The sequence below is a fragment of the Apteryx mantelli genome, chromosome 31 (assembly GCF_036417845.1).
Source record: "Apteryx mantelli isolate bAptMan1 chromosome 31, bAptMan1.hap1, whole genome shotgun sequence".
NCBI classification, from domain to species: Eukaryota; Metazoa; Chordata; class Aves; order Apterygiformes; family Apterygidae; genus Apteryx; species Apteryx mantelli.
In genome coordinates this window covers 2,076,315-2,100,547 of record NC_090008.1, presented here as the reverse complement: position 1 = coordinate 2,100,547, position 24,233 = coordinate 2,076,315, and the positions used below count along the sequence as shown (strand labels likewise).

At 54.8% G+C, this 24,233-nt stretch overlaps 1 protein-coding gene across 3 annotated transcripts; it reads right to left on the bottom strand.

Annotated features, from left to right (window-relative positions):
* Positions 1–91: 91 nt before the first annotated feature.
* RNF115 (ring finger protein 115) lies at positions 92–24,118 on the bottom strand. 3 transcript variants are annotated; one of them, XM_067313508.1, is made up of 9 exons: positions 23,873–24,118; positions 11,255–11,313; positions 9,619–9,670; positions 7,097–7,308; positions 6,487–6,558; positions 6,194–6,266; positions 4,195–4,288; positions 2,002–2,117; positions 92–1,571 (listed from the first exon to the last, which is right to left on the bottom strand). In XM_067313508.1, exons 1-9 carry the CDS (start codon positions 23,963–23,965, stop codon positions 1,440–1,442), a joined length of 903 nt encoding a protein of 300 aa, XP_067169609.1. In that variant the 5' UTR covers positions 23,966–24,118; the 3' UTR covers positions 92–1,439. The 3 variants fall into 3 exon arrangements, with proteins under 3 accessions (XP_067169609.1, XP_067169610.1, XP_067169611.1); XM_067313509.1 differs by lacking the exon at positions 23,873–24,118 and adding an exon at positions 11,808–11,890; XM_067313510.1 differs by lacking the exons at positions 92–1,571; positions 2,002–2,117 and adding an exon at positions 3,716–3,925.
* Between the last annotated feature and the right edge of the window lie 115 nt (positions 24,119–24,233).

Sequence of the window (24,233 nt, the reverse complement as noted above, 5' to 3'; positions counted from 1 at the left end):
CACTAGCTTATTTCCACCCCAGTGAGTCCTGCAGCAGCTTCCCAGGCACCTTGGCCACCTCTTGCAGCCCCAACACTCTTCTCAACATCTGTTCTTCTTTATAAAGGCCTTTATTTGACTTAATAGCAAACAAAACACTAGTTTAAATCGAGTGTACGTAGTACACCGTTACAGCAATGAAGTGGCAACATGTTTAGACGCGACCTACCTCTCCCTCCCGCCTGCTGCCGGGCTGAGCCGGGGGTTTAACACTGCCACACGGTGGTTTAGTGGGTGCCTTAAGCACAGACATGATTTGGACAATAAAAACCAAGAAGTCAAACATGGATGAAATGTTACAGAAGTGGGAAAAAAAAAATAAAACAACAAAAAAAAAAAAGTCTGCAAAAAATAAAGAGATTCTCTTAAAGTTACCAGACTAAGAGAGAATTAAGATTTTTGTGTTAAACACTGAAGGATCAGCCATTAAAAATGGTTATGCACAGTTAGGTCTGTTTTCCTGAAGGATGCCTTTAATGTGGTCCATTATGATACAAGCCAGCTAAGGATCCTAAACGACTCACTGTGGGTGGGGGACAGGTTGGGACAGACCTGGGGACACAGGCGCATGGAGAAGGGCCAGAAGAAAAAAAAAAAAAGAAAGAAAAAAAGAGGAAAAGAAACAAAAAACAACAAAAAAAGAGGAGTTCACAAGACAAAACAACCTGCTTGTGCATTCCTGTTCCCAGAACCGTGGGCTCCTGCGCGTCCCGAGCGTGCTTCTCTCCGTCAGCACGCCTCAGTAAGACACCTGATCCAGAGACCCTTGGATACCTCCATCTTCACCTCTGCCTCTCCCTTGAGAAAACCTAGAACGCTCTTTCATAGACATTTTCGCTTGAACTCGAGAGAAGAGGAAAAAACACGCCTGGATTCGGTTCCACCCACACGGTGCGAGGGGCACGGAAAGGGGCCAGAGGAGAGGAGTCAAAAATCGTCTTGTTTCCATGCCCTCCTTTGCCGAAAGGAGCCCCGGGACGGGGGCGTTTTCCCCGCCTTTGCCACCTCTCTGTGGGGGGGGGGGGGACACGGAGCGAGGGCAGGGGGAGCCGATCCCGCGCAGCCGAGATCTCGGCGCAACGGATGCCGACCTCCCTGCCCTCCTCACCCCCTTCAAAGGGGCCATGTCTACGTAAAGGTTTCACAAGTATAAAAATCAAGTCAAATCACTCAAAGACTCTGAATTTAGGACTAAAGAGGCGATTCCGATGGAGATGCGATTCGCTCGGAGATGCTAGTTTAAAGTTTCAGGAAAAAGACAGCACTCATTGCAGTAATATCACGGGGTGGGTTCCCTCCCCTGCCCTATATTTCCTGCTACTCTTTTTGTTTGAATTATAATACAATGTACATCTGTAGTAAGAATACTCCGGCCAGAGCCCCCAAGAAGCCCCCGAGCATCAGAAAGTCCATCGATCGTGTAGTTGGCTTTCACTGCTAAAGCTGTTACTCGCTGAGGCCTCGGGGTTCTGTGTTTGCCGAGTCGAATCCTCGCCATTTAAGCTCTTCCGGCACACGGGACACGTGTCATGCTGCAAGGGAAACGCGGGGGCCTCAGGAGAACGTCACGCGGACGGCTGGTTTCCCACCCTGCGGCTTGGAGGAATCCTCTTGCCCATCATCCCTGCACCACGACCCGCGGCTGTCGTGTCCGTACCCCGATCGCCACGTGGCTCCAGTCGACGCAGGCGCGATTGGAAGCGGGGCCTTAGGGAAGCAGGACACACTGCAGCCCCATTACCCACCTTTTGCCCTAACCAAGACGAGCGTTGGGACCTGACCCAGCTTTCCAAATCATTCCTCACTATTACAGGAGACATTCAGCCCCGCAAGCACTCAGGGCTTGGCTCAGAGACAGCCAGCGGCATCTCCAGAGCCCGGTTCGGAGCCCGCAGACCAGGACCCGAGCTCGCGGAGGGCCGCGTTCATCCGCGGGGCTCCCACGCGGCCAGAGGTTCTTACCAGCTCTAACCACGGCACGATGCAGTTGCTGTGGAAGAAGTGATTGCACGGTAACTGCCGAACCTGCTCCGCTACTGTGTAGTCCTCTTTACACACAGGACACTCCAAACCCGTATCTGGAAGAGACGCACAGGCCAAGGGAGGGTGAAGCAGGCAGGGCACCGGCAGTAACCCGCAGACAGAGTTTTAGCTCTCTGGTAATAACAAGTCCAACTTTTACGAGCCCAGAGGAGATCCACGCCTCTCTCCAGCAGGCTGCCCTGGAGAAGGGAAGCAGCAGGACAGATGGTTCAAGCAGCCAGCGACAGAGATGCGCACAGCTGAGTTTGCTTTGGAAAGTTTGCAGAGGGAGGGAGCGACAGCATTTATACTCTTTCTTCCCTCCCTTGCGAGACAGGAGGAAGAAAAGGCGGTTTTCATGCCCCACAGGCGGATGTCCAGAGCCCCTAATGCACAGGACAGTCGCTGACTGATCCTGATACACCCAGGAGAGAAGGAATCGGAGCAAAGCCCCTGACCCAGCTGGGAGACAGTCTCCCTCAGCAGGAGCCCCCTCTCTGCCTCGACTCTGGAGGATCCCTAGGCAAAGCAGCTTATGATGGTCACCTAAAGCTCAACAGCATGAGCCCTCCAACCACACCGGGTGCTCCGTCACGGGAACGTCCTACCCAGCGCGCTGGATTTGCAGGCTCAAGCCCTAGGCCGTAAAAACAAGGAAGCAGAACCACCTCTTGCCCTTTCGCAAAATCCTTTGGTGGTTTTACTGACACTTCTGTGATCTTCAGCAAGTTCTGAAGTTCCTTTGGGGACAGAAACAATTGTTGCATCCCCGATGGTCAACCCCCAGGTAGCATCTGGTGCAAATCCTGCTATCGTAGAAGCCGAAAGTAGCATCAGCATCTGCTGTACAATCCCTTACGCCTTCTGCATTAGGTTAACTGACAAGGCAATTCAAACTAAGGGTATTTTAGCCGAGCCCTGCCAAAACTTCCTCGCCTGGAACAAGGACAGTTTTGCAAGGCGAGCCGAGGCTTCCAACGCATGACCTCCTCCGCAAGGGCACAGCACAACGCTATGCAACGTCAGCCAGGAGAGATGGCAAAAACCTGGTCTCCCTTCCTTAATACCAAGCCTGACAGCGCCGTTGTAATGCTAACACAAATTTCCCAGCGCAGCCAGCAGGGAGACCAAGCTCACAATGCTAATCCTCCCTCGACTGCCAGGCTGCCCAGCCCGAGCTCTGTCAATTCAAACAGGCAGGACGGAGCATTACAACATGGAAATTCAGATGCTTCTTGGCTTCCCAGACAAGAATAAGAGACATGGGTGTATAAAAAGAACCAGACAAAAATATCTGTCATGGAAACAGCCTTTCTAATCAAACAGCGCGTCTTAATGGAGCGTTTTAGTTTCCAGGAATAGAGCAGCTCAGAGGGAAAGGGATCCTTTGAGCAGCCTTCAGAGACAGCCTTCTGCGAACACAGGGAGAAAAATCCCCTGGATGAGCTAATTGCAAAACCATAAATGCTACAAAAAAACCACAGGTCTTTCCTGTCAGCTACATTACAGGAACCTGTGATCTTTACACGACATTTTGGGGGTAATTCAGCAGGAATATATTCAGAGCCTGATCTACCAGCCCTACTGCGAGCCAGTCTGAAAGGGAGGAAAGCAACGTGCAGAGCTCAACTTTAATGAGACCATAAACAACAGAATAAACAGAAGGTTTTAGAAAAGGCCAAGCAGTCGTAGGTTTGGTAGGCCGAAGAGGCAGTGCTTAGAGACTGCGCAAACACGCTCTATAGAGTGAAGGTTTTTGCTTTCAATTCCTGACGGACTGGATTGGCAGAGATCTGAGATGAGGGGTCCAAGAAGAAGTGAACACCAGAGATGACAGCAGGAGTAAAGCTCAGGATCTTTGGAGCTAAAAATCATGAATATTTCCAGGGGTGAGTCTAGCCAGCGATTCACGAGGATGGAGCAGTGCTGCCCTCTACCCTCCTGCGTCAGCCAGCCATCAGGGATGCACAAGGATACAGCAAAGAGGCTGATCCTTGGCAGAGGGAATGGGGAGCGCAGGCTCTAGAGACAAACTTCCAGGCACTGCAGTGACCCTTTGTACATCAAAGCGTTCAGAGACAAGTGACAAGCACTGGACACAGAGGAAGAGACAGGATACGGGATTTCACCTACCAACTTGTTCCTGAGTTACTGTCACTGTTGGGAGAGATGAGATCTTCTCTTTGTCGGCTGGAGGTGGTCCTGTGTTTTCCAGCTGTCCCAAGAGCTGGAAAGAACAGAAAGAAACGCACGCTGTAGTCGGGAGCACAAACATGGCTTTGCCTTGCAGAGCACCCTCAGTACAAACACGGAGCATGGAGAGCACTACGGTCCGAAAACAAAGAGCAAGGCAGGAACGGCTCAACACAGCCTGTCCCTGGGAGATGTCTCTCTGACCTGTTCCTTAAAATCCCCAAAGTGACAGATTTCACCAGCTTTCCGTACAAGCCACATCAAGGCTCCCTTACTAGAAATGTTCCTGTTGCCCAACCTGTGCCTGCTACGAGCAAGTTAAGGCCGCTTCATGCTAGCTTAGATATTCAGTGCGCAGGTGACTGTTCTCTTCTCTGCAGCAGCAATTTTGGTGTTTGAACCTTACTTTCACGCCTCCAGCCTCAGCAATCCCACTTCTTTCATCATTTCCTTCCAGCTCATGTTTTCAGACATTTTCTCTTGCATCAACGGTTGGGAAACTGAAGGGCCTGGGAGGGAAGGGAAATGATGCCACGGACAAGGGGGAGGGTGTTCATTTAGTCCTGGAGGATTTTGGACTGAAAGGGAGTCAGTGGACATGTTCTGAGAAGAGGAAGAACCTCGTGCTGCAGGAACAAGGGAGCCTGGAGCCTTCTGCCTCTCTCAGGACTCAGCCAGACTGTGGGAGCAGAGGCAACCCCCAAGGGCGACGGGAAGCTATAAGGAGAAGCTGTTTAGTCCAGTACCACCACCAAACCAAGGAGCAGCCGTACCGAAGAAACCTGCTCTCCTACGGGTTTGTATCTCCTGCACGGAGTCTCTAATGTTTCATATGGGCTGCAGGGATGATGCTGACAGCATCTCTTTCCTAGTGTTACTGTTTTATATGACTCATTGGCATTTTACACTGTTAAGACCTAGATTCACCTGGCAATTGGCTCAAACGGGTTCAAGCATGGTCAGGGAGAGGACAGAGAAGCATTTCTAGAGTCTCATTTACTTTGAAGGCCACATTAAAACGCCTGGTCTGACATGAAGCCCTGGGATGGGCAGGGCTGATCCTTCAGACGCAGCGGGGAGCCGAGAGGAGCTGTATATCCAGTCCGAATCTGAACTGCGACATCAACCCAATTCCACTGCAGCACTTGCCGGGGCTTGCTCTGCTCTGTTGGGTGTGGGGTGGGAGGAGGAAGGCGCTGTCTCCAAGCAGCCATGTGGGCTGCAGACTCATTTTGGGAAGCGGTGAGTAAGGCGGGCGAGACGGGCGTGTGATGTAGCCTGGGAAGCCGGGGGCTAGTTATGAATGACAGCAGATGGCTTTGCCAGGCGCTTTCAGGAGGTGTCAGCACGACAACAGCAGTGAAATTAGCTCCCAATAAAGCATCCGTCTGCTCTTCCTTTCCATCCCAGTGACGCCAACCCCCTGGAAGAGACCGTTTGTGGATGGAGGCTGGACACCCCCGATCCTCAAAGGAGCCAGACAATGCTTCGAGGGAACAGGAGAGGACTCAGCTCTTCCTTCCACAAACCACAGGGGGAAGTGGCTCATGAACTCCAGATTGCTGAAGTTGGTGAGAGATCCAGGACTGACGCAGGGGATTTTCATCCTCAGCCTCTGGTGAGCCTGTTACAAGGCACCTGCAAGCCCTGTACCACATGTAGGCTGGCAAAGAGACAAACTAAGATATTGTATTTCCACAAGTAAGGTCCAATTCCCAGCTCTTAGCTCCCTCTGAGGAGGCAGGGCACAAGCAGCTGCCAAGCCAGAGGCCAACGGTCTCTTCTAGCCCTCATCTGAAACCAAGGGCTCTTCTCCAGCAGTGGGATTGATTGGAGAAGAGTGCGAGAGAAGAAGCAGACAAAAACTTAGAGGCACAGATCAAAACCAGAGACAGCAGGCTTGGGTTTTCCTCCAGCCGGGCACGCACGCAGGTCTTACCTGGGTGACAATAGCATCAAGGCCGCTCTGTCCCCATGCATAGTCCCCAGGATTCGAGTGCAGCATCCCACTCCTGCAGATGGGAGCAGAGAGTCAAGGAAGCCATTTTACCCACGCCAAACCAGCCCCGAGGTTTGCGCGATACGCCCAGAGAAACCTTATACCAGCAGCGGCACCGGTCACCTGGGGAGCCAGAGCTCCTGGGCGCCAGACAACTGCTGTTTACTGGGTTCACACACAGCTTGTGGACAGCCACGATCAAAGCCACGAGCAAAACCAGGCTTGCTACTCACCAGGAAAAAGGGTGCTGGGAGCCAGGAATCGCTGAGTTCGCAAAAAACCCTGCAAAGATCTGTTGTATTATTCTAAAGAGGGGAGGAATTGAAAGAGAAAAGGAACAAGTTGAGCAAACAAATACATGGCAGCAGCAACAGTTTAGCAAGAAGGAGCAGCAAAACATGAAATACTGCTCCGATCGATCGCCGCCGTATTGTTGCAAAACTCGCGCCCGGTGACATCCCTGTTCAGAAGGGCGAACCGTGAGACAGAGCCTCAGCACGAAGGCACGAGGGATGCTAACTCATCGGAGAGCGTGGGAGGGCTGGGAGAGGGAAAGGAAATGACTGAGTTTCCCAAGCATCGACTTGTTTCCTTGTGGTGAAAGTTGGCACTGCTACAGGCAAAACCCACCTTTCCCACCACGCAGCTACTGTACCGCGTGGATTTGTGCCGAGAGGGACAAAGGGCAGAGATTTTGGTGTGAAAACCTGTGTTTTCTGTGTCCCAGGAGTCTCCCGCCATCAGTGCAAGGGTCGCAGTTTTGCACCGTTTCTCCCCAGGGTCCCATATTTTTCACCGAAGAGGGACAGACAGACGCTTCCAGAGGGCAATTCAGACACTCACCCTTCGATAGCAGGAGACCTGTCGGGGCGCGAGCTGCCCCGGGATCTGTACCTCCGCGTCATGGGCAATCGCGGGGGTCGGCTTGGTCCCCAGAGGTCGGCGTGGGCTTGGTGGCCCCTCTCGTTGTCTCTGCTGTCTTGATCCAGTGAGCTGCTACTCAGAAAGGGTCTGAAGTCAGGAAAGAACATTGTGTGGTCCAAATGGTCCCAAAGCTGGGGAGACAAAACCGCACACAGCTCTGTCACTAAACCCGGCGACTCCGCGAGACTGCGCTGCCAACGCCGGGGGTAGCCAGGGATTTTGCTCCACCAGGTGAGGACCACGAGCTGCCCCTCTCCTGCAAGGACACCCTGGCAATCGCCACCGCGACCGAGGAAGGGACTCCGCTACGGGGGCGCAGCCACGCGTCTCCTCTGGGGCCACGACCTGGGACTTGCCGCTGCCGTCGGCGAGCGAGACCTCAGTGCCGCGATAACTCTGGAAACGGCCCCGCAAAGCTGGCTGAGGGGAAACAAAGTCCATCTTGACAAAAGCAATTTAGCAAATTCAGAGGGTTGCCATGGCTCCCAGAAAAAAAGTCTGGCAAACATGCTTAATTATAGCCCAAATTAATCAGATATACCGCCCCCAGGAAGATCAACATGTTGACTCTTTTCTGCTACGTACGGATCCCAACAGAATATATATTTTGCTAAGCCATTCCAGGCACTACAAGGGTCCGTCCCTCTCGAAGGGCTGGGCTGTTGGGGGAGATAACGCTGGACTACCGCCTGGAAATCCTGGCCCCAAGTCTCTGCTCCGGCCCAGGCTCATTGCGGGGCTCCAGGCTGCCGGCTGCCGAGGAGCCGGGCGGGTGTACAACAACACGCAGGGACCCGGCGCAGGACATCCCCGTCCCCGAGCCGCAGCTCGGAGCCGAGAGCCCTCTCTGGCTACCCTCACGTGCAAAACCCGCTTGGTTTTAGTCCATCTGGAGGGATTTCTCCTGCAGTTCGGATTACCCAGGGATTAAAATAACAGCTGATGCTCTGCTACGAGGAGGGCACCGAAGATTTATGGTTTGGGTTTATGAAAAAAATTTCACAGGCCGCAACAAAACAAGGAGCGCCAGACAAGAAACCCTCCGTGTGCCATGTGGGAGCAAGCTGCTGTTCACACTTGATATGCTTGGGCTAGGCGCAGCGCCGTAAAAGCGGTATTAGAAGGAGCAGGGCCCTCAGATTTACTGCAGGAATTAAATGCTACAGAGCATAACACCAGGGCTGCTCTTTTCTTACTTGCACGAGACCCTCATCATGCATTATGACAGGATGAGAGCAGCTTAATTTCCATTTCACACCAAATTAGCTCACTTTACAAGTCTCTTACATTGCCCAGTTCAGCCAAGGACTGGAGGGAAGGGAGAAATCACGTTTAATACCCCACAGACGAGCATTCTGCTCGTTCGCCTGTTGGTTATGATGAAGATACAGCGTTGCCTGCCTGCAGCCACGCTGCTGAGAGAAGAGCTTCATTTATTATTAATCCTAAAAGCCATTTACATTTACATAGCGCCTTTCATTCAGAGGCATCCCAGAGCTCTTTGTAAACTGACACATGGGCTATAAGAAGAGATCACTTTATCTTGCTGAAACATGGGCATTTCTGGGATCCAGCGCTGGGGAGGAGCAGTATAAAAGCAACAGTTTTGTCCAGAAGACAAATGGATCCAATTGAACCAGAGGGGAGGAGAAGCAAATTGGCCATAAACACAGAAAGAGGAAGCAAACAGAAGGGATCCAGATCCAAAATACAAAGCTGTAAAGGAATTTCAGTTATTTGGTGACCCCGTTTCTGGCGTTAAACTGAGTGGATTTGGTGCAGCACACGAAGGAGGGCTCAGCAACACCACATGCTCCCAGACCTACCCAAGGATAACCTCATGGCCAAAGCATCGTGCCTCAAGACACCAGGAGATCCGAAGAGTTTGGCAGGACCAAGAAACAATTAAAACTCCTCAATAACGGAGCAAATGAATAACCTGATCTCCGAGCAAGGCCTGTTAGCAGAGGAGAGGCACGGAGATTTTATTTCCATCTTCTTTACAGCTCAACCAAGCTTACCAGCTTTGGAATTGAAAGGAAAATAGAGCCCTTAAGAACAGGGTCTGCAATCAGACGCCATTCCCTGGTGTCTGGAGGAGGCGCTGCCACCGCCGCCACGCTCCCAGGGTGACCAGGCAAGGTTACGGCATGAGCTAAGGGGATGTATTTGGGCAGCTTGACTCGGACTCTTCAGCACGCGCCTGGCTGCTTGTGACTTTAGGTACCTTCTTCTCCTGCCCTGCCCAGAGAGCAAATCTCTGGCAGATCTCAGATCTGCTGGGAATGTCGACGGCCCCCTCAAAATAATCCACCGGGTTCCTGAAATCTCTTACGAGGATCAACTGTCCTCTTTACAGGGGAGCTGTACCATGCTCAGAGCTAAGACAGAAAACCTCTTCTCAGCTACAGTTTGAAAAAAAGCGGGACAGCAAAACTCACCTCTGCAAACTGTGTGGATGGGCTGTCGTCTATGCCGCTGCCATCTAGAAAACTGGAGAGAAACAGGCGAGTCAGAGCAGGTCACCCCTCCGGAAACCAGCTCCCTGCCGGGGCTTAAATACAGACAGGAGCTCGTGTGGGCAAGACAGTTCCCCACGTGGTCCGGGCGAGAAAGGGATGAGCAAACAGAGCGTGCGAGTTGCTCGGCAGAAGGAATTACTCTATATAAACACACAGAGCAAGACACAGGTAAGGCCACGGGCCTGCCGAGAACACGCCAGGGAGCTTTGCCAGGACTTTGGATTCCCTGCGCAGAGGAAGGAAAAAAAACGAGATGTCCCACAGAGGCTCCAATTCACAGCCAGAGGCAATTCAACCACCGGAGCGCCACCGAGCAGCGACGGGAATACTTTTTGCTCCATTAATACCGCTGCTTTGTGTAGATCCATCTTCCCTTTGCAAAACGCAGAGCAGATGCCCAGGATCCTGCCGGCTCGGCCCTTTGCTCCAAGCCGTGAAGCCTCCCCCACCCTCCGCCACAGCGAAACTGAAAGCAGCCAGGCCTCAGCTCCGCCACCCGGCCCAAGGTGTCACTTCCCCTAGGTGGTTCAGGGCTCTGCTCTTCCACGGCAAATGTGTCTCGCCCTGCGGCCAGCAAAAAGCTGGACTGTTAAAGCTAAAAGGCTTGTTTACGGGCTGACTCTAAGCACAGCCTGACCATAGGAAAAGTTTTAGGTGAGAAGCCTGGTTTCTAGCTATCAGGAGCAGAGAGGCTCTGAACAGCCTCCCAGGAGGAGGCTTTTGGGATGGAGCATCGTCATTCTGTAAACAGGAATCCGTGCTAAGTGCTCCAGAGGACCCCTCCAGTCCTAAGTGACAGGTATATACCTATATTTAAGAAAAGGACATAACATGCCATGAAGTCATCTCTCCAGTGACACCAGGCCCCAGATTCCTGCCGTGGCAATTCCTGGATAGCAAAGGTCCATGTAATCGCTGGTGCCCTTTCGTCTCGCCTAACCCCAACCCACATAAAGCAGTTTTCTCAGCAATTACTCAAGCCTGAACATAGCAAGCGTTGAACAGGCAGCGTTTTGGATGGCCGATTTGCTGCTAGCGTGTTCTGCTGGGCCACCTCCCACAATGCCCAAGTTCGTGCTCCTCGAGATTGAGCTCAGCAGCCTCAGAGAAGATATTTCCTCTCTTTGGCCTGAGCCGTGAGATTTGAGAGGTGGTCAGGAGACAGCCCTGGGGCCTAACAGAGGTAAAAAACAAAGGTACTTTGATTCGCTGAAATTTAAGCTTGATTCCTAAAAAATAGTGGTTTTCACTCTAAGGGACCAAACAAGCAGACCTCAAAAACCTGCGAGAGGTTTTGTTCACAGGACCTTGGGCAGCTTTAATTCAAAACTCCCACCTTATTAAAAATCTTCCCCCAAACCCTCCAGGTGACTCTAGCACGAAACCGATGGCCACTTGTATTTTCAGTTTTATCTGGAACATGATATGAACTAACATACAAGTTTTTCTTTTGCATCTTTACTCCTTATTTTATCCTTCTTGTCTGCAGTTTTCAGATGCACTACACCAGGCACCTCAGCACATGCTAGAAGTGATGTACCGGCATGTACGTTACCTGGAATCATCTGTGACTTCTTCGATAAAGCCAGATTCACATCTCGGGCAAGTGTATTCCTGTAAAGAAAGAGCAAGTTCGTTTTAGCTGTGATTTAGCTTGTGATTTCAGGAAAAAGACAGAGCTCAAAAGGTGACACGCGAACAGTCTGCATGGGAGTCTAACACGGATTCCTGATCTTCACCACCCTGTAAAGGCATCCTGGACTTCTGTTTTATTAGGGGATCTCAAAGCCCTGAGGTTACAGTAGATGCTATTAACCACAGCGGACAATTGTGGAACAGAAAAACGCCTTTACCAAGGTCACGTATGGTTAGTGGCAGACTGAGGGAAAAAAATCACTTCCTGACTCCCAGGCCTGCTAGCTTGGACTAGTAAACCCAGGTTCTTCTTTCGATATAGGCTCAATAATTTAGGGGGCTTCCGTCCTTCACAGATTATAGACTAACAGGAGCCAGTGTCAGGGCATAAGTCCCACCGTTCACTGCACAGTTAGAGGTAGCACCCACCTGCTCAGGGCTACATGTTTAGGACCCTGCAGGATGTCACCCACCTGCATTTCATTTTATTCCCCTGCCGAAGGGAAGGAACATATAAAGCAGCCAAGAGGAACACGGTAGTTTATAACACGCTCGGTCGTCCCCACGTTCACAAGCTGCTGGAGCAGCAGGGCAGACAAACTGCCAGCCCCAGCCGCGAGATGCGCCGCGAGCGTCCGCCGACGCGGAGGGCGGGTTTTTCCTCCTGCTCCTCGCAGAGCAATTTCCCAGCTCCGCACCGAGGCCTCAGCAGCGCATCTGGATATGCTGCCACGGCCTGTCCGAGCACGGTCTTTACCTACAGCCTCCAGCCTGGCAGATAACCCCATTCGAGGCAAGTGCCGTTTACAGGCCCGCTGCAAAGTGCTACGAACTCCGGTAACAGGCCTTAGGCAAAGCTCATTTCCAGCTCTGGTGACAGAGCGCAAGTCGCTTCAATTAAAAAGGTGTCGGAAAGCCGACGAGCTGTTTCTAACACGGCTCCGACGCGCAGCCGGGTTTCCTGCCGTTCGCACGGCGGGGAAGACAGCTCTCCCGAGGAATTTACAGAGAGACGCTCTGCAATTATTAGAGAGCAGAAATACCTTTGACGCAGCTTTTTTTCCCCCACCTTCCAAGCCATTTTCATAAATGGGGATACCATAAGTAAGCCAGGCTTGCTGGCTTACGATCACCGATACCAGCTCTGCCTGCTGTTCCGTCCTTCCACTGACCACATTGTTCCTTTACCAAGCACTGGGAAAGCAGGAGGGTTTTTTGCAGCTTGCTCTGCAGCTGCAAAACGTTAAAAACGGTAGAGAGGGAGCTGGGTAATCCAGAGGCTTCCCTGCTCTGAGGAATGGAGGTGAGCGTGCTGTGAAGGCCGTCAAAGCAAGATCTGCTGCAGGAGGAAGACAGTAAGGGGCCAGGCTGGGCAGCCAGGCAAACAGACGCACGTTCAGCTTCCAACAACCAGCAAAAGGGCCCGTCGCTTGCACGAGGAGAGCTTTTCCAAACTCCTCAGCTTGCGTTAACCTGGGGCTACAGAAGGGCAAGATCCACGTACGGAGCCAGGAAAAGCCACTCGTCAACCTTCCCGACTCCAGCCCTGCTGAAAAACCCCTACCCCGAGGGCCTCGGCTTTTCCCCCCAGCTTGGCGGAGACGGGGAACAAGGTCCCCCGCCGCGTAGCTCTGTATTTGCGCTCGGTTCTGCTGGCCTTTAGCTAGGCGCTATCGCAGGCTGTTGAGGCAGCAGCATATGCTCAGCATCTCCGTCGTGACGGGCGTAAGCAGGATTCCTCCCGTCTCCCCCGTCACTAGCCGAGAGCCCTGCTGCAGGGATCACCAGCTTGCACCAGCAGCGAAAGGGAAGAGCTCCAGAGAACCCGTCACCCCGGTCCCACCGGCAGCAACCGTCCTCGTGACCGCACCAGCGCGCCAACGACCGGTTTGTCAGCTACTTATCCTACAGGAGGAGCAAAAAAAAAAAAAAAAAAAGAGAATCTGCTCCCAGAACAGCCAGCAATGCCATCAGCATGTCCACATCGCCTTGCCACGCTTCACCCAAACTCAGCTGCACAAACACGCGGTGGCTCTGGCTTCGGCACTGACGCGCGCAAAGGCTGCTCGCAGGCGACTGGAGCAGCGAGCGGCTGGGAGGGATCTCTAAAGAGGGGGGAAAAGTTTCTCTTTCCTAATTACAAGAGCCCTGCGTGCACCCCGGTAGATGTGAAACCGGTCACGATGCGAGCGGGAAACAGTTAAGTGACTTTCCATCCTGCTAGAGGCTTTGCGGAGCCCAGCTTATCCATGGCAACGGCTGAAACCTCGTTCGAGGAGTACCAAGTTCCCCCTTGTTTTAGGTGGAACACTAGTTATTGGGGAAGCACACGCTGGCAAAAAAATAAACGGTTAAGGCAATTTTGTACATTCAGGCTTTGGGCAGAAGCAGCGCCCGGGAGGAATTCCTGCAAGGGTTAGGGAACGTACAGCCTCCGCATTTCCGAGTGCTCACGCCCAGCTCCCAGACCTTCAACAACCCAACGGGAGCATTCACAAACGCAAACGGAGAGAGCGGTTTCGGTGCGAAATCCTGCTACTCGGGGCCCGACAAGGAGGCGGAAAGCAAAGACACGGTGCCCAAGTCCGAGACGCCCCAGTTGCTCCATCTAGCCCGTTTAATAAGCGCTCCCTGCCGCCCAGCTCCTCCTTTGAATTCCTAATACCCTGCAGAGCTCAAGAACCGATCGAATTCCCGGAGTAACGTTACCAGAGCTGGAGCGAAGGCGACGTATCTCCCAGCCCTGTAACGCAATGCCTTGCTGGAGGCAGCTCCGAATTTGCACAGGGCTTTCGGCTCGCGTGAAACGCAAGCTTCAGCTTCCCCAGTCCCCGTACGACCTGCGCAGCCCGACAGAGCTTGCATCCTGAATCCGCGTTTCCCTGGGAATGGCGCATAAGCCCTCTGCCCACCCATAACTCATCTCATTTTGCTTTTTCCTAAGGCAGAGCGCGAGCTGGCAATATTCGCAAGGCGCTGGGCTTCGGCAGGGCACCTAGAGCTTTCAGCTCGCCAGCTGGAGCGGCTCAACAGTCGGAGCGGAGCGCAGCGGGGGGGTTTCTTACCCCAGCTTTGCTCCCAAAAAAACCGCGCGTGCAACCGCAGCCCTGCGACAGCCGAAGTCTAGGACAGGTTTTCACAAAGGCCCAGTTAGGCAGCCAAACATGTGGTCCGTTTTCAAAAGAACTCCAGCCTGGAAAATAATGGGAACTGATGGGTGATGAGCTTTTAGGGGAAAAAAAAAAAAAAAAAAAAAAAAAAGCTGTCTGGGGCTTTCGGCTTTGCGCCTGCAAATCGCAAGGCTAACGAGAAGAGACACGTGCACTCGGAAGAGGAATGCGCGCTGCTGGGTTTTGCGTAGGAGCAAATTGCGGGGCTAAATGCCACCGCGGATAGCAAGTCAGGCTGCGTAACCAGCTGTGAGAACGCGAAGGCAGGGGGGATTAGCACAGACACATTTCTGAACAAAAAAATACAATTAGGAAAAAGAAAAAGAAAACGGGGGGGGGGGGGAGCTGCCAGGAAAGGCTTTGCAAAACGCGGAGTATTCTCAGGTGTCTCTCTTCAGAGACGCTGGGTCTGAACTGCAAATTAGAAGCTAGGAACAGTGAATGCTCGGCATTTCTTTAAGAATAATGAATATGTATCATCTCTAAAGTTAGGCACTCAAAATATTGGGGCCAGAAAGCGCCTTTCATACTGTACCACCAGGCTTCAGAGCAATGCCAAATCAGCAGGGCATTCTGCGCCGCTTAAACTCCTTTGCTTAATTTGTTTCCAGCATTTTCTCCGTCAAAACCACCACGCAAGACAGGCTTTCTAAACTTAGCAGCGTGCCGTGTCCTTGGGGACGCCGCTGCGTTTCGCAGGGCCTGCAGGTCTGATGCGTTTCAGAGCGGTTGTGCAACCGCCGCTGTCGGAGCGAAGGACACGCGCGCAGAGCAGCCCTTTTCCAGAGGACAGTCCTGGAGAGACAGGGCTACGGCGAGGATAACGCCGGCGAATTCTCACCGGAGCCTCCGTCAGAGAAGGTGCTGGGATGAGCCTGAACTGCCAGGGTTAAACATCAGTCTAAGCGGTCTCATCTTTTGGCGAACACCGTTCGTAAGAGAGATCGAGAGGCTGCCGCGTTCAAGCAGAAAGGCTGACGAATCGCAGTTTCACTGCCTGTAGCTTTGGCCATTTCTGGAAGCTTTTGAATGCTTTTTTTTTTTTTTTTAATATTATAATCTATATGGAAATTGCCAGCATCCTGCCCAAAAGCTCGAATGTATAGGCAGAGCATGAACAGAGATAAAAATGGCATTTGGGATAAATAGCTACAGAGAGGGGAGGAAGAAGGGAAATCAGCAGAGCAACAGATGACATGAGGTGGGTGGGACGCTGCCGCGCCATCGCGTGCGTCGAGCGGCACGAGCCCTCCGCGTCGCTCCCGGCCTTCCGGGAGCCGTTCGGAGGTGCGTCGGACGCCTCCTGCCCCACGCCAGGTCTGCCCGCAGGGGCAGGCCGCTGGCTGGCGCGGGAGGAGCTCGCCGGGCGCCCCGCGTCCCCCAAAACGCCACCTCGATGGTTTCGGTGAGCACGGGGACCTCGTTTGGCAACGGGAACCAGCCACGGCGCAAAGGGAACGATTTCCCACGAGGCTGACAGCATCCTATTACTCCGGCTCCACTTCAGCCTGGCGGTCCGCGTTTCCCAGAAGGGAAACAAACCTAATATAATAAACCAAAATCCCATGAGCGGCTGGGCGGCGAGAAGCCCTCCGGCTCCGACCGACGGCGGCGAGCGGCACCCTCCTGCAGGGAACCTGCTGCGCCCTGCTCGCGAGAGACGCGCGCTCATTAGCAGGCGGAAAGCAGCCAGATTATTTCCTAAGCAGCCAGAACCGGGTGGCACATACACGTCTAGCCTAAGCGCGTCTGTCAGGAGCAATGTTGCTAGACTTGATCCTACAGCAGGGCAAAAGGGATAGACTAGAAGGGTTTTCAGCCTTCGGTCCGCGGGTCCGTACATCAAGGCAGCCCCTCTCGCCCATGCACGCGCATCCAAAGTGGAGGGAAAGACGCAGACGCGTTTCTAATTAAAAAGCAAGCAAAATTGTCCACGTTTGGAGGTCCCCTCGCAAACTGAGGGGATTTAAAGGCTAAAAAGCTCCAGCAAGAGCCGCGTGCAGCTTGCTTTGGTCTCTCTACAGTGCAGTTGGGACCTTCTGGCTGGGTAGGTAAATCAAGGCACAGCACTGGACGTGCCTCTTCCCCACAGAGGCAATCATCACCCTCCAGCAGGTGGGTGCCCAGCTCCACCTGGCAGCGCTGCATCCCGCTCGCGGGGCACCGGAGCACCCGAGCGCCAAGTTTCGTGCGCAATACCAGCAAGCCCGTCTTGGCGCAGCACAGCGGCTTCAGCCGTCTAACCTGTCCTGCCAACTCAGCCCTCAGTCGCTTTTCTTTTTTCTTTTTTAAACCAACATCATCAGCATCTTTCCAGCTGAGGCACCAGAACCGCGCTGCCGAAGCCAGCCTGGTGGCTGCCCCGCCGCCACCGCCAAGCACCCGCAGACGAAGGGCGCAGCGGGCGACCGCGGCAGCTCATCGCCCTCGCCGCGAGGCAGGGCTCGAACGCCCCTGATGGGCACCTCCTCGGGTTCGTGTCTCCCTGGCTTTTACTGGCAGAGCTATTGCGTCACTTGACCCATTACTGCGATACCAAACTCCTACCCCAGAGCTGTTCAGGGAGCCGTTAACGCAGAAGCTGAGAGATGCAGGCCAGCTGCTCGGCTTTTACAGTCGTGGCCCTTCTCTTGCTCACGCGGGACTGAAGATGGAGCGGGCAACTTTGAGAGAACACGTCAAACCAACTCACCGAGCAGCTAGGCACGCTCCTTCTCCTGCCAAGCAGCTAGGCACGCTCCTTCTTCCTCGCTGCTGGCAGGGGGCAAATCCAACAGCCAGAGCCGCCCCTCTTAACCTTTTCTAAAAAGCCATGAATTTACCCTGGGGGAGAGGGCAGGAGGGACAAGAGAACCCGGAATGCCTTCATCTCCATCGCTCCCGTCATCCGGAGGAAATGCTCCTTGCAGCTAATCTCCAGAGCCAGACGTAGAAGAAGGAGAGGGAATAAAAGCAAGCGCTGAGGTTTCCCCCGACCCTCGCGCTGTTCGGCGGCTGCCGCTACACCACCGCATCCCCCAAACGTCTTTGCACGCCTCTTCTCCGTGGCCCCTCTCCTTGGCTGCCGCCAGCGTGTCCCACAGCTCCAACGCCGCGCGCTCAGGCTGAACTCACTTAACCAGCCTCCCCTTGGCAGCTACGGGCCGGCAGCTCAGCAGCGTGAACTCGGCTCCACCACCCTGGGCAAACTTCAGCAAGGACGACCAAGTCCATTTGCTTAAATAAATATCCCTCCCGTAATTTCCACAGCTACAGTGTTATTTACTCCTCGTCTTGAACTACTGCGCAAGATCCCTGCCTGGTCCAAACTGCTGCCTGGCTTCACCCAAGGGGCAGCTGCTCTGAGCGAAGCATTAAACAAACTCCATGGCTTAAATTTAACATGGGTAGAAAGACTTGATCTCGCCAGAGAAGTGTACACAGCTAACGACAGAAAGATCAGCGCTAAAGCCCCAACTCCATGTTCTTTTTTAAGCCCCTGAACAGGGCTTTTCTACATCCTCCGGGCCTTATTTTCAGCATTTGTACAGTGCATTGGTGTGACTGCTCTTACAAAGGACGCCTTAACCCTAACTCAACACCTCAGAGCCACGTGATCGAGCCATCGCTTGCAGTTTATTCACAGCAAGGCTGAGCCTCATGTTCCCTCACCCTCACTTAGGGCAAGACGTTTTCCTGCTCTTATATACTGATGCAAAGGATGACAAGTGACCATTTCCACAGCTCCTCTCTCCCCTGTGGATGCCGGAGCATTAGTGAGCTACAGAGACCTGCTGCTTGGCTCTTGCGCCATGCACACTCACGGGCCAGGACCGCATCTCATGCGCTTGGAGCCCGGCGCCACGGCTTCTCTGCCGGCCCCCGCCACTCGAGGCAGCTTATCAACTTGGCACGTGGTTTCCACACCGGCTGCTGGGGGCAGAGTCTGCCAGCTAGCAACGAGGCACCAAGCCCAGCCACAGCTGGGAGCGGGGATCCATCCATCACCGCGTAACCAGCCCTGCCCGGCACGTGGCCCTGCGCACCAGCACAGAGGAGACTCGAGAGATCCGCAAACATCACCGCGAGGGAGGTTTTGGACTTGGAGCGGGAGCCATCTAAGTCTCACCCCGGAGACTGAAGTCTTGGGCAGGCCGATGGTTTAGCCCAGTCGAGGCAGGTCTCCCTGAAGAGGAACGAAATCAGGCAGCAAATTTCAAACAAACCCATCAAGGTGCTTCCTCATGTTACGCATCAGCTGCAAAAGCTGCTACCAGAGGATGCTGGGAAGCCAGAAGTGCCTTTAAAAAGCAATTAGACAAATTCTTGGAGCATTGCGATACTTAAAAACAGTCCAGGGACAATCTCCAGCTCAGGAAACACCTTAACTACTGATTTCTGGGAGGCCTAGAACAGAGGAAAGACTGCTCAGTACCCTCTTATTTTCCACTACCTTTTACCTAAGCATCTGCCCTAGTCACTGGGCAGAGAGAACATCTGAGGCTCAAATAACAGCTAATTTTATGCAAGAAAAAAAGAGAGGGGTTTTAAACATTTTGCCAAGAGAAAACAAAGCAGACTGTTGTTGTCACAGCAGGCTGCATTAAATGCTCCGGGACAACATCCCTCTTCCCTGTTAGCTCACGTGTGGAGCTGCGTGCTCTCATCTGCCCTAGGACTCGACCAGGACAGGGCCCTCCGTCCGATGCAGACACACCCTTCGCTATAAATATTAATTGCTTCGTCACCAGCGTTACAGACAGGGACTACTGTATCCTAACCTTGACTCTCTTACCTCTGTAGCATCCTCGAGCCTGGAGTTTTTAATCAGCTGATTCAGGCATTTGTTGGAGCCGCGCAGCGCTGATCACGCTGTCAGCGCGAGAGAAACGACGGTCAGGCATCACTGACTCCATCGCTGAAACGCGGGCAGCCTCTCCGGCAGCACAGGCGGTAGCTTTTAACCGTGCGTGGCAACAGGGGCGCGGGGTGGAAGTCTGTAATCCTCTGCGCTCATCAAGGGTAAGGAAATATTAAGCGAGAACAGCTCTTTTGCTGGCTTGCTCCCAGATGAAGCCTCACAGCTTCACGTCAGCGCAGGGGGAAATGGGGCCAGGCCGGTTCAGCGGGGACAGGAGCCGACTGCGGATGAAACGCCCCGGCCGGGATGGCAACAGCAGTCACGAGAAGGGGGGATCGTTCCAGCTGCCTTCCGCCGCCGCCGCTGCGGGAGGGCTGCACAGGTTCGAAACCAGCATACGGCAGCAGTTTGCACTGCGGGAGCCGTTTCACCGGGAAAGCCAAAAACCCTGCCTGAATTTTCCTTGCGTTGCCTCTAATTGAGCCACGCATTCTCTCTGGGGTGTCTCCCCCCCCATTTTAAAACAAAACGCATCCGCAAGGCTGCAGCCATGTCAGGACACGCACTTGCCGCACGCAGCAAATTGAAAAGAGCAGTCAAGGGATATTGTTAAACCTCGGCCGCCCGCCCAGCATCAAACCAGGACTGTGCTGCAATCCGGCCACCCGGCAGCAATCAAGCCGAACCCCACAAAATCCTCGACACCCAACCTCCCCGTTAACCCTCGGGGCTCCCGCCAGCCCGGATCCAGCCCTTGCCCACCCCGAAAGGGCCTGGAGACGGCACGGAGGTTACTTGTCTATGCACCAGCCCCGCGCTGTGCATCCCGGGGGCGCAGGGAAGCCTAAAACCCCTCGGCCCCTTCTCTAGGAGGCGCAAGGTTATTGCCGAGGTGAGAACAGACAGCAGCTACGCCGCGGACGACGGCCGCATCCAAAACCGACGTTCTGGGAGCCTTCGCCAGGTCCTGTCAACGGCAATAAACACCACGGCAGTCACACGCTCGCTTTGAAAGGAGACGGCGACCCCGTGCATCTAAATCTTGCCTGGCGAGCAGCAGATTCGCTTGCTCAGAAGGGGCTGGTACAAAGAATCACCTCCCAACTAGACAAATAACCTACAATTTCCCTCACAAGACTTGTTTTTTAAGTTTACATTGCCATTATCCTGGTCAGAGCAGTTAAAAGGCAGAGAGACCTCAGCCTTGTTATCTTTGCAGAGACGGAGAGAGAAGTTACTTGTCCGGGTTGACAGAAACGGAGGTCACAGGCGGGTCCTGGTCTCCAGCAAACGGGTCCGGCTTCTGCCAGACAATTTACAACTCTGAGTTTTGCAGATTCCCCCCCGCACAAACCCAGTAATTGCTCTGCTGGAGGTAAACTGAGGCACAAAGTGTTACCCAAAGGAAATTGGCCTTAGCACCGCGACGCCTTAGCATCGAGTCAAGGTTGCACAACTCTCCCCAGCTCAAGGCGACCTGCCTGGAAAGGGCATCAAGAAGTCTGGGCTGCGTTTTCCTTCAAAAGGACGACGCGAAGAAACAGGTTCGGGGCCGAGTCCCTCGGCTGACGGATGGGAGAGAGGAACTGCCCCATCCGCAAGCAGCGTCCCCAGCGGGTCGCAGGGAATGGAGCGGGGGGGGATGCCGTCAGCTCCCCTCTCGCCACCCCATGGCCAGGACAGAAAAACACAGGAGTTCTGAAAAAAGTGAAATGATTCATTAGCTTGGCAGGCACAAGCTCCAAATAGATTATTTATAAAGCCTGGACAGCAGCAATCTACATTTCTAGAGATCACATCACCCACCAAAAGCTCTAAGATGTTGAACCCAACTGAAATACAGCTGTCCGGAGGGGAAATGGAGCAGAGCCTAGCGGCAGAGGCAAAACGACAGGCTCCCAGTGCATCGAGGCCTCAACCCTAAGCTGGGTTTCTGGGTGCTCTTGAAATAGAAACTGGAACAACACACGCCAGGAGAGCTGGGCAAACCATCCTCCACGCGGAGGATTCAGCGACCTCTTTAATGCCCACGCAAAGCAGAAGGGACTTCAGTCCATGAGGGCTCCCGATTTAGCAGCGAAGGGAAACCGCTCGCTGCAGACCGGATCCAGGCAAACAAAAAACAGCAGAGGAAGGTTTGACGTAAAGGTGCCTCGCGCAGCGCGACTGCCTAACAGCAGCACCCCGACTTCGGCGGGGATGGAGCGGGCCTGGAGTTTTACTCCCAGTACAAACAAAAATCGTTATTAAGATCCTAAGAGCACCAGGGAATCCTGAGTCCTGGGGATGGCGGGGGCGCGAGCAGCTTTTGGACAGTGTTTCTTCCTAACAGAACAGAGTTTGAAACATTGGAGAGAAAATTGCTTAAGTCAGCAACAGATAGAAGTGGCGTAAAGAGAGAGCTGAACAAAATTTGGGGGAGAGAGGAGGGAAGAGAAAATACCAGAAGGTGAAGTTACCAGCTCCACAGAAGAGGGGACGGGATGGATTTGGATGCAGACATACCATTTCCACCCCATCAGGCTAGGATGAGTCTCAGCAGGGCTGTTAGTGTCTGCAGAAGCACCTGCCGAAGGCAGTTTGGGGGCTCATCGCTCGCTTTCCGAGCAAAGTGGCCTGCGAGGTGCCCGCTCGCACGTCCCTTGCTGCCGCGGGGTCACATTGCCCCGTTAGGCTGGACAGAAATCCAGGGAACGGCCACGTTTCAGCGGCTCAGCAGCGGCCCCAGCCTGGGCCCCCTCCGTGTAACCCCGCGCCAGGGTCCAGACCTCCCCGCAGCAGCCCGCGCTTCGCTAGCGCTGCTCAGGTGCGGATCGCCGAGCCCACCCCAAGCCCGCGGGAGCCCTGCAGCTTCCCAGCCCGCTCCCGAGGGCTCTGCACATGGGTTTGCTCCTGTCTGGCTAGGGAGAAGCAAGGGACGGAGAAGACTTCAATGCTCTTGGGCAGCAAGGAAGGAGAAAACACCCATCACTCATGGCCCAGAAATAAAGTTTCTGGGCTAGCGCGGCTAACGACTCATTGCCTGCAGACCTCTGCTTCCCTGGGACACCTGTGAATGACGGGAAGGTGCTGAGATATGGTCTCCATGGCTCTACCACCAGCAGCAGAACAAGGGCAGCTTGCGAATCTGACTTTGATGCAGATGCAGCCCATGGATAAAGGTTGCTGAGACATCTCCCTCAGTCCCACGCTTCACGGCACGCTGCTCAGCCGGGGAAGGATGCAGGCAGCTGTACGGAGGTGGTCACCCCATTCCCTGCCAGGACCTCTTCTCCGTCTGCTGTCCCCCCCACAGCACCAGCATCTGCATCCCACATCCCACTAGAGTCCTGCCCCTTCCCAGGCTGGGCAGCAGGATTAGACCACCACCACCACAGGGAACCAACCTTAGCAATCGCAGGCCAACCCTGCGAGCCCTCCACCCCCAAAACCCGAGGTCCCAAGCAAGAAGGAGGGGGAGGATATTGAGGTCGCGCCAGCCCAGCCCAGCCTAGACGCTGAGCCGCCTCGCAGCAGCCCCGCTGAGGGGCCCAGGGAGTTTGTCGCCTCCCTGCTCACCCCTTTGGGGGTCAGGGTGCCCAGGCACAGAGCACTCGCTTCCTGCTCTCAGGACAGGCAGGTCGGGGCTCGACCTCCCTCTTCCTCCTCGCCCAGAGGGACGGCAGCGATGAAGAACCCCTTGCACCAGGGCTGACTGTTGCCTCTCGGGGGGCGAGAGCTGGGGTCACCCCTGGGAGGGGGTCACACATCACCCCCCCCCAGCCCTTTCTATGGGGTCTATGGGACTTGGGGGAGGCATCAGCGCTTCCTGAAAGGGTCGGTGGGGTTGGGGCAGGAACGAATCATTCTCTCCTACCTCCCTGCAGGGCAGGGGGGGGGGGGGTGTCACCCTTTTCCACAGAGTTTTGGGAGGTTCACTCCTCCCCTACAGCAACCAGCAGGATATGAGGGATTTGCAGGGGTACAGGGCATTTGCAGGGGGTTACGCCTACCAGCAAGATTTGGGGGTCACCCCTTTCCTGCAGGAGCCAGGGAGGGAATTGGGTGTGTGTGTGTGGGGGGGGGGGTGTCATCCCTATTTTCAGGGTTTTGAAGGGTGACCCTTTCCCCACAAAGTCAGGGGGGACACTCCTTCCCCACAGGGGTCAGGGAGGGAATCTGGGGGGGGTATCAGCCCTGCCTGTAGGATTTTGGAGGAGGTCACCCCTTCCCTACAGGGGTCCACAAGGGAATGGGGGGGGGTCACCCCGGTATATAGGGTTGGGGGGGGGGGTCGCCTCCCAAGCTGACCCCGGGGCGGAGGTACCACGGCCTCCCCCCCCCTCCCAGCGTGTGGAGACGGGGGTCAACCCTTGCACCCCCAGCCCAGATTTGGGGGGGGGGGGGGGACACCAGCCCCTGGCCCCAGGAGGGGCCGAGCCCCGGGCCGCCCCCGCCGACGAGGGCAGCGGCGCTGAGGGGCCGCGGCCTCCCCCGCTGCGGCCCGGCCGCCCGAGAAGGGCCCCGGCCGCCTTCCCCCGGCGCTTACCGGCAGCTTGGGGCTGACCTCGCCCTTGCAGCTGTGGCAGAAGAAGCGGTGCTGGGACACGGCGGCCGCCGCCGCCGCCGAGGCCTCCGCCATCTTCTCTCTCCCCCTCCTCCACCGGCTCCCTGCCTGCCGTCAGTCCTCCGGCGGGGGCAGAGAGGCCGCGGCCGGCGCGGATAGAGCGCCGGCGGAACGCCCCGCTAGCCGCTCGCTTCCGCCCCGCTCTTCTGCGCCGGGCTGCCCTCTCCGCCGCCTCCCCGGAGGATACAGCGGCTCCTTCCGCCGAGGCGAGTGAGGCGGCCGCGCGCGCGCGCGGGTAGAGAGTCACCTCGGCCCGACGAGAAGACGCGGGCAGAGCATCGCC